The sequence below is a fragment of the Engraulis encrasicolus genome, chromosome 7 (assembly GCF_034702125.1).
Source record: "Engraulis encrasicolus isolate BLACKSEA-1 chromosome 7, IST_EnEncr_1.0, whole genome shotgun sequence".
Classification (NCBI taxonomy): Eukaryota; Metazoa; Chordata; class Actinopteri; order Clupeiformes; family Engraulidae; genus Engraulis; species Engraulis encrasicolus.
In genome coordinates, this window is record NC_085863.1 from 6,051,910 (window position 1) to 6,061,909 (window position 10,000).

General features: G+C 44.6%; 1 protein-coding gene across 1 annotated transcript in view; it reads left to right on the top strand.

Moving 5' to 3' along the window:
- The window catches only part of gbe1a (glucan (1,4-alpha-), branching enzyme 1a), a 142,664-nt gene that overhangs the window by 37,983 nt on the left and 94,681 nt on the right, over positions 1–10,000 (top strand). The window contains exon 5 of the mRNA XM_063202318.1: positions 7,044–7,169. Coding sequence (XP_063058388.1) covers positions 7,044–7,169 — 126 coding nt within the window. The remainder of the gene's footprint in view (positions 1–7,043; positions 7,170–10,000) is intronic.

A 10,000-nucleotide genomic window follows, 5' to 3' on the forward strand; every position in this document is an offset into this window, starting at 1 on the left:
TCCATAGAGAAATAATGACTTCCGTCGCTTCCTTCGCCCTGTTCGCTCTTGGTCTGTGCACAGCATTATGGTGAGGTCATGTTGAGAACACTGGTACAGATTAATTCTCAAGATGATGGTCATTCAGCTGTCTGGCCATGTGTGGAAATATCAACCAAATGGACACTCTGGAATACCTGAAATGTCATTGGTGACCAGCACCTAAACAACACACTGAGGGAGGCAGAACGCAGAAACACGTCTGTTGTAGTAATAAAAAGAAAGTCAATGCATGATGTGACCTCCTCTTACTTCTCAGTGTTCTTTTAATGGTCCCGAAGATAATTTGTCTCGGACATACATAGCTGCATACACACAACACTGATACACATGACGCCAAAAAAAACAAAAACAATAAACACATACATACATACATACATACATACATACATACATACATACATACATACATACATACATACATACATACATACATACATACATACATACAGTGCCCTCATAGAGATAGTCAAGTGCATATCTACTACAGCCTACCACACACATACATGGCATTACAGGATGGTAGTTGCTAACGACCTGCGTTCACAACTACCGTCCTGTAATGCCATGTATGTGTGTGGTAGGCTGTAGATACACTATGCACTTGAGTATCTCTATTTTGGTGTATCAGCACCCAAAAAAGAAGAAGAACCTGTTTGGGTGAAGCCTGCTTCTGCATATCAGCTCCTAAACATCATCGTCTTCATCTGGCCGGCTATGAATTAGCATCTCCATAATGGGAACAGCTGCTGTACCACTGGTGTGAAACTCTGGCTGAGATACAGTCAGTATTGAAATGTAATCCATGGTGACATAGTGAATAGTTTGTGATTACATGAGATTTACATGATGAGAGTTGTTACAGGTAGACACACTGACACCATACACACACACACAGACACACACACACACACGGACACGCACAGACACACTCACTCACTCACTCACACACACACACACACACACACACACACACACACACACACACACACACACACACACACACGGACACACACACACACTCACTCACACACACTCACTCACATACACACACACAAACACACATACACATACACATACACGGACACACACAGCCACCAGGACTGCAGGTCAACATGATTGAGGTTACATGAACGTCAGGGTTTCATTTACAATAGTTGAAAGACAGGATAGGGAGGGAGCACAGAGATACAGTAAATGATGAAGGTAAAGGAAGGACGAGGGATAGAGGGAGGGATGGAGGGATAAAGGGAGAGATGCAGAGAGAACATCACTCTGGAATTGAGAAATCATGTTTCCATAAGTAGAGTAGTCTCTCTCTCTCTCTCTCTCTCTCTCTCTCTCTCTCTCTCTCTCTCTCTCCCTCTCTCTCTCTCTCACTCACTGTTTCTCTCTCTGTCTCTCTCTCACACTCAGTTTCTCTCTCTCTCTCTCTCTCTCTCTCTATCTCCCTCTCTCTCTCACACCCAACCTCTTGCTTTCTCTCTCTCTCTCTCTCTCTCTCTCTCTCTCTCTCTCTCTCTCTCTCTCTCTGCCCCTCTCACTCTCGCTCTCTGTTTCTCTCTCTGTCTCTCTCTCACACCCAGTTTCTCTCTCTCTCTCTCTCTCTCTCTCTCTCTCTCTCTCTCTCTCTCTCTCTCCCTCTCTCTTTCTCGCTCTATCTATCATTCGCTCCTGTATTTTCACCTGTCTGTAAAGAGCACATGCACACTACATTCCTCCACATTTGTGTTTTCGCTGTGAGAAGGTGGTGAAGGCTGTGTGTGTGTGAACAGTGAGCGCATTAGAATGGGTGTCAGTAACCGTGTGTGTGTGTGTGTGTGTGTGTGTGTGTGTGTGTGTGTGTGTGTGTGTGTGTGTGTGTGTGTGTGTGTGTGTGTGTGTGTGTGTGTGTGTGTGTGTGTGTGTGTGTGTGTGTGTGTGTGTCAGTAACGTGCGGTCAACTTTATGGCTGGTGAGGCACTGACTTTTCCAATATCAGATTTTCAAATATATAATACTACAGCTACAGTATAAGTACATTTTTGTAAATTTACCAAATAGGCCTACTGATAAGTTTCATATGTCATAGCTTTCTTAACATAAGGTAGGCCTACAAAATAAAACATGCTGCATTTCCGTAGAGAAAATGTTATTAGATCTCTCACTCTCTCTCACACACACACACACACACACACACACACACACACACACACACACACACACACACACACACACACACACACACACACACACACACACACACACACACACACACACACAGGATTCAAACAGTGGTCTCACATAAACCACACAGCAGCAATGTGGACAAACAGAAGCATCACGGCAGAGGAGAGGAGAGGAGAGGAGAGGAGAGGGGAGAGGAGAGGAGAGTAGTGGAGAGGAGAGAAGAGGAGAGGAGAGAGGAGGAGAGGGGAGAGGAGAGAGAGGAGAGGAGAGGAAAGGAAAGGAGAGGAGAGGAGTGGAGTGGAGTGGAGGTGAGAGGAGAGGATTGGAGAGAAGAGGAGAGGAGGAGAGAGGAGAGAAGAGGAGAGGAGAGGAGAGGAGATGGGAAAAGAGAGGAGAGGAGAGGAGATGAAAGGAAAGGAAAGGAAAGGAAAGGAAAGGAAAGGAAAGGAAAGGAAAGGAAAGGAAAGGAGAGGAGAGGAGAGGAGAGGAGAGGAGAGGAGAGGAGGAGGGGAGAGTAGTGAAGAGTGTAGCTCCTTCACAGCCCACTGCTCTCACACACACAGGATTCAAACAGTGGTCTCACATAAACCACATCAGGGCGGATGCTCAATGAAAGACACACACACACAGGATTCAAAACATGGTGTCATATAGACCGCTGAGCACCACGGCGAACAAACTGGTGTGGTAGCTTTTGTGATAAGCACCGGATTCTCTTGCAAATGTAGGCCTACATCTACTTGTACAAGGCTACGGCAAACGATGTGGGACAAAGGTGTGGCAGGAAGCGAATGTCAACATTTAAACAGCGATTACTACACAAGCTTCGATACGGTCACCAAATATTTTGGGACTGTCATTTATGTTATGCCTACACTTTGGAATTAGATCAGAGTCTTGTAGTTAGGCTACACGGTATATTTGATTTACCTCAATGCCCTGTACTCAACTTTAAAAACAGTTACAGGGCACATGAGAATCCTGTTCAGATCACAAAAGCTACCACCACACCAGACAGAATCACGGCGGATTCTTTATCTCCCCACGGGTCTCACAAACACAGGCTTCACACACATAGGAAAGGATCTTACCTTTAACTTGTACATCAGGTCCAGGCGCCGCACTTTTCCTTCACTTTTTGGCGTTGCGCATTGCTAACGTTACTTTAGCCGGCGCTGTTCATCCAAAGCCACATCTATTCGAGACGCCCCAAACGTCCAAAGCAATTTGGCATTGAATATGAATATGAGTAGCCGCGAGGATTTGTTTCGTGATCTGCTGAGTCCTTAGTAAATTGTTAAGTCGTGAAAATCCCATGCGAATGTTCTTCACACATTCTCGCCGGTTGCAAACAAGACACAGGGGAAACAAAAAAATAGTTTCTGTTGTACCGCTCACTTTGAAATGATCGGGTAGTTGACCGGTCACCTGCAGCAAACCCTTCAGCTCTGTCGGTCCTCCATTCTTTATCATATATTTTCCCCTTGGAAATCCAACTTTGAGAATGGTCTTAGTTTCGTTATGAAATCCACTTGTAGCATTCAAAGTGAACAAGCTAGCCAACAACACCGACTGACTGTATTGTGAATTTCAGATTTGCTATGACGTAACTGGCCAGCAAGACAACGCCAGAAGGAGTCTGCCGCCAGGCTACTGCTGGCCTCACCACTGTATATTTCAGTGGGCGTTCAGAGTAAAGAAATGATAATCACACGTAGAAAATAGTAAAAAAAAATATCAGGAAATGAGGGCACACCATACATACTTCTATTAAATGTATAAAAACGTTTAATACAATATTACCAGGTTGCATTCACAGAACGAGCAAAATGGCGCATGCGCTCAAGCCTGTTAACGAGGGATTGCGCAATCCGGGGGTGAGGCAAATTCAGAGTTGCCCCAAATTCAGCGTATTCGGAGGAATTTGACATGAAATGGGCAAATATTACGATTTTGGCCACAAAAATGACTGAAAACGAGTGAAACAGTTTAAACACTGCTTAAATGGTAGTTATGGTGCAGATGCTCGAAAACAATAGCTGTTATTGTAACTATTATTCACATTTACTGCATCTCATCATAATCATCTGGGGCTGGTGAGGCCGTGCCTCCCCTGCCGTATTGGAGTGCACGTGCCTGGTGTGTGGGTGGGTTGGTGGTTGTGGGTGTATGTGTGTGAACAATGAGTGCATTAGAACGTGTGTCAGTCATGAGCAACGTGTGTGTGTGTGTGTGTGTGTGTGTGTGTGTGAGTAAGCAGCTGGCGAGGAGACGGGTGCGTGCGGCATTACAAAGGCACTGTCAGGTGGAGAGTAGGTGGGTGTCAGGAAGAGAACGTGGTGGTGGTGGGAGCGGAGGGGGGGTTGTGATATGGTGATCGTATGTGTGTGGGGTGGGTGCCAGTTGCACTGTGTCACGTGGAAAGACCTTAGGTGTGTCTGTGTCTGTGTGTCTGTGTCTGTGTCTGTGTCTGTGTCTGTGTCTGTGTCTGTGTCTGTGTCTGTGTCTGTGTGTCTGTGTGTGACTGAGTCAGCAGGGCCCCATGTACAGCATCTGCTGTTGGGAGCCAAGGGCTGCTCGCTTATGAGGAAAAAACAATATCACAATTATTTCAGTCAATATTGGCATCACGATTTTTTAGGCAATATTTCGTTCTTTCAGGACTCCCAGGAGGAAGAGTCACTGTGACTCAATGGGACCTTCCTGGTTAAACAACGGTTAAATAAAAGTAAATAAAAATTTCAAGACAAATAATTGTGCTGAAAAACAAAATCTTCCCTCCCTTCAGCAGTGTGAGTGGAGGGCCATAGAGAATCACACAGTGGCGTTCTGTATGAAACATTTGTTAGGCATGTATTCGCAAATGTCTTGTTCATGCACAATAAGAGATTTATTACCAATTTAACCTTAGTAAGGACCTAGTAGGCCTTAGCAGTTGCTTAGTACATGCCTTACCAGTTACTTATGCAGGCATTAACATTGTATGCGTTAATGCTAATAGACGTATCCCTAAAATAAAGTGTTACCATGTTTATTTATATTTCCCATTTCTTGCTCCTCAAGGCAACCCAATGTGCGTCACAAAATAACAATGAAAACAGAACAATGCAAACGTGGAACCAAGACCAAAAACAAAATGGGAAAAACAGCAGGCTATTAAACTCTAGGTATGGTAAGCCTATTTAAACTTCACAACAAAGATAATTTACTTTACTTTACAATATCAGATACTGTAGCACAGTGTTCGGAGACACCTAGGTGGCTCTGAGCTGTCGAGGGTGGTGGGCGAGAGGTCGGGGGTGTTATGGTAACGCTGGGTACTGCAGTTGCAGGGCGAGGGGAGGTGGAGGTGGCGATATGGTAGGCCTTTACAATAAAGATAGAAAAATATACTTTACTTTTCAATATCAGATACTGCAGCGCAGTGTTTGGAGATACATAGGTGGCTCTGAGATGGCTCTGAGGATGGGTGGTGGGTGGTAAGGTAGGGCTGATGCGTACTGGAGTTGCAGGCAGGGCAAGAGGGAGGTGGATGCTGCTTTGATGGAAGTGAAATCTAATTAAGGTTTTTGATGCTGCACGCGCTGACATTGAAAAAAAATGCCCATCCTATTGAACCGGTGCTGAGGCGAAATTGAATCACGTATTCAGTCATTGAATGAAAGGGAAAGGTAATTCGCAAGGCCAGTCAGTCTGAGTGCCATGTAGTGTAGTGTATGCATCACGCATGTAGTGTATGCATCCCGCATGGCATGTTCTCTAGCGACCGACGTGACGTGACCAAATAATCTAAATCTAGATGCAGGGATGCTGCATGAACAGTGAGAACGCTTCTTCAACCAGTGCTACTGCCTTCCCTCCCTGAAGGGATGATATATCCCCTCATATGTTATTTTAATTACCTGCTTATTTAAATATATTCTTTATTACCTCCGCCAAGGACGTTATGTTTTCGGTCGCGTTGGTTTGTCTCTTTGTCAGTCTGTCTGTCTCTCAGCAGGATAACTCAAAAAGTTATTCTCAGATTTTGATTACATTTTGTGTTGTTGGAAATGACGAAAGGAACCAGTGATTCAATTTTGGTGGTGATCTGTATCAGGAATTACTTAAAAAGATTCTTCACTGTGGGATAGGGCGGATTTTGCCATTCCAGTGTCTAACTACACAAAAACAAGTCAGACAGACTTGAAAAAAGGGTGTAACATAGTCAAATATTCTATCAAACTGCTTCCTTGGCAGAGGTCCGCACTCTCTAAGGACATTTCCAGTTATATAGGGTGTACACTGTGTACACATTTTTACATTGTACACATCGTATACAATTGTACATTGTACATAGTATGTAGGGGAATGTGATCAAATAAGCTATTAAATGTATACAATGTTAACACTGTATGACACATTGTATACATTTTTAATTGCTTATTTGATCACATTCCTCTCTTACTAGTTTAAAAAAAAAAAAAAACTTTTATCCAGTCTCATCCTTAGAAGGCAGGTGGACATTCAGCTAACACTAGTCCAAGGTCAAAGCTATGCAGTGTCACAAACTGAGTGTGCTTTCCTCATGTTTCTCAAGTTATTCTCATTTTCCCATTTTAGTTGTGATGTATAAATTCATTGATTCTTTTGTATTACGGTTGCTGCTCTGATCTCTTTTAATGTGAAGTGATTATTATTATTATTATTATTATTATTATTATTATTACCGTGTTTCCTCTGTCTGGTTGTGCTGACGCAGGAGGGGGAGTACCTGTTCCGCATCTCTCTAGTTATTATTATTATTATTATTATTAATAATAATTTATTCTATTCTGATGTTCCTTCTCTTCCAGCTGGTGGTCCTGACACAGGAGGGGGAGTACCTGTTCCGCCTCTCCCCCTGGGCCAAGTACGTCACCAAGACTCTGGACTCCGTCACCTACGACTGGATACACTGGGACCCACCTCACCCTTACCTGGTAAGAACGCACGCACGCACGCCCGCCCGCCCGCCTGCCCGCCCGCCCGCACGCACGCCCGCACGCACGCACACGCACACGCACACACACACACACACAAACACACACAAACACACACACACACACACACACTGGGACCCTCCACACCCTTACCTGATGAGAACACACATCACACCAATTGGCCATTTGGCGTTTTTTTTTTCAGCCGTTTTGGGCCCATAGAAGTCCATGTAATTTGTTGAATTTGGGCGGAATTTAGCGCGTTTCGGCGGTTTTTGAGAAGCTTTTGAGCGGGATGTGGTCAGACACATCTGGCAACACTGGTGGTATCCCCCTTCAGATGACCTGCGCCCTAACCCCATACACTCCTCTTGAGCTCCCTAACCCCATACAGTCCTCTTGAGCTCCTTTGAGAATCCCCTGACATGTCTTAATTGTATGTTGATGGATAGTGTAAAGGACATATCTGCCGATGCACCTCTGGAGGTATTTTATTAAGCCACATCGTTACGCACATCGTAGAGTATGTGGTGAGGAGGGCAGGGGAAGTTAGGGTGATGAACGGGTCTGTTTGAGGGGAAAAAAAGGAAATTTAAGCTTTCATTGTTAATTATACTCTTTATATGTGAAATCAATAAACATATCTTTTAAATAAAAGAGAATCCCCTGAGGACTCTGATTAGGACACGTATTGAAGCACTAGTCTAATGCGCTGAAAATGATAAGAATTTTAAAAAAGACATCCGTGTGGCGCCGGATTTTCTTCCCTGTCTAGTTCCCTTGGGGATCCTTGGTTAGGAGCAGCAGGGGGATGAGAGTGGAGTCTGTGCAAAGCTCCAGAGGTTTTATCAAGTTAATGAGACTTAGAGGATAGCAGACGACTGTGATCGCCTTATTACAGATTCATTAACAGCCCTGCTGGTAAGAGGTAATGACACAAATTGGTGATCATCTCCTTAGGGGGGGGGCATGAGCATGTTTCGGTAAGAAGCTGTCCTCGGCCCTACTGTGGCTCTAACGCAGGGGTTCCCAAACTTTTTCAGACCGAGGACCACTTTGTCCCCCCCAAAAATTATCGGGGACCACCTGTCAACTGAATTGGCAGTTGATGGATGCTAATTTGACACTGCTAATTTTTATGCAGATCACTTACTTTTTATTCACATTATAAGCCTGTCTTATTGTGTTGAAAACATGAAAATGTTACAAATATAGCCTACTGCTAGCTTATCTTGGGAAAAGTAGAAATCCCCTCGCGGACCACCTGAGCTCTGTCGCGGACCACTAGTGGTCCCCGGACCACACTTTGAGAATCACTGCTCTAACGGTTGGGCACTTGTCTGCTACGCGGCTGACTTGGGTTCGTTTCCGGTCGGGGTTCTTTGCCAACCCTTCCCCATCTCTCTCTCTCTCCCCACTCGCTTCCTGTCATAGTCTTCACTGTCCTATGTCAAAATAAAGGCACCCCCCCCCCTTTAACTTAAGTTGGTTGCAGTGCACTCCTCCATGATCAACATTCCCTAGTAGTGAACAGTTGATTTTTTCAACATACTGGTGGACTATATGTTGGATACTTTGGTAGCCATAACGCATTGCCCACCGACTAACTGGTCAGCAAGGTGGTGTTGGGAATTTCACACCTGGTGGAGTTCACACCTGAAGTCACCTGCACCCTAACCTGATAGGATCCACACAGATCCCCTAGTACAGTCATTCTCAAACTGTGGGCCAGAGCCCACTGATGGGTCCTAGAAGCATTACAATGGGACCTTGAAATCATTTTCTAAAACTCAAAATAATATTTGTGTGTCTGTGTTGTGTTGCTATTGACTATTTATTTGAGTTGTGTTGTGTGTTGGATCAGAGGTGGGCCCTGAACAGTTGTGAACATTTCAAGTGGGCCCCAGGTTGGGAACCCCGGCCCTAGTCCTCTAGCCTGGGCGAATAGCCCACTGTTGACTCCGTCAATCAGTCTGGCAAAAACCATGAGGAATCCGTCTCTGTGGAGGGTGGTAGATGGTCTGATCTTACTCTATCATTTAAATTAATTTGAGTTCCAAACTCAAATTAAAACACATATTATTAGCATGCCTGTTATGTTATAGCGTCGCAAAAGCGTACAAATAACAAAACGAAAGTTTGAATATAGTTACCTTAACCAATCAGTAACGGAGCTCGCGGGTGAGTTCTGCGTCACCACTCTCAACTGTTTGCTGATTGGCGAAACACTGAGAGAACCGAGCTCGAGGCTTTTGCCAGACGATGTGCGGAGCCAAAATCTTTGGGTGGAGTACATGGATGGCGTCGCCAGGCTACTTGTCCTCCCTAATCTGGTGTGACCAGTGGGGGTACATTATACAGTATGATTGCTGGGTGGGGAACCCATGAGAACCCCAGCGCCTTAACCCTTTGAGGAGTAAGGAATTTCTAGAGGTTCTTCTAGAATTTTACTGGAACACTCTACAGCTCCCATAGACGTCTGTGTTAAAAATCTCACAAAGACATTATGACATCATAATGAGAACTCAAAATTTGGGCAAAATTCTAATCACATATGAGAACCCCAGCGCCTATAAAGTCAGAGAATGCGCGCACATCAGTAGCACAGGTGCTGGACCAAGCAAAGAATTACTGAAAAGACAATATAGGTCCGCAACACTGTCCGATGCTCCCAAGCAAAGTTTACTGGCACAACATTTTGGACTTTCAGTCCTTCATCACACATCAATCCAAAACGTTGTGCCATTAAACTTAATCTGGGAGCACCTTAACCTGATATTACCCCATGAGAACCACAGCACCTTAACCTGATGTTATCCCCTTGAGATCAC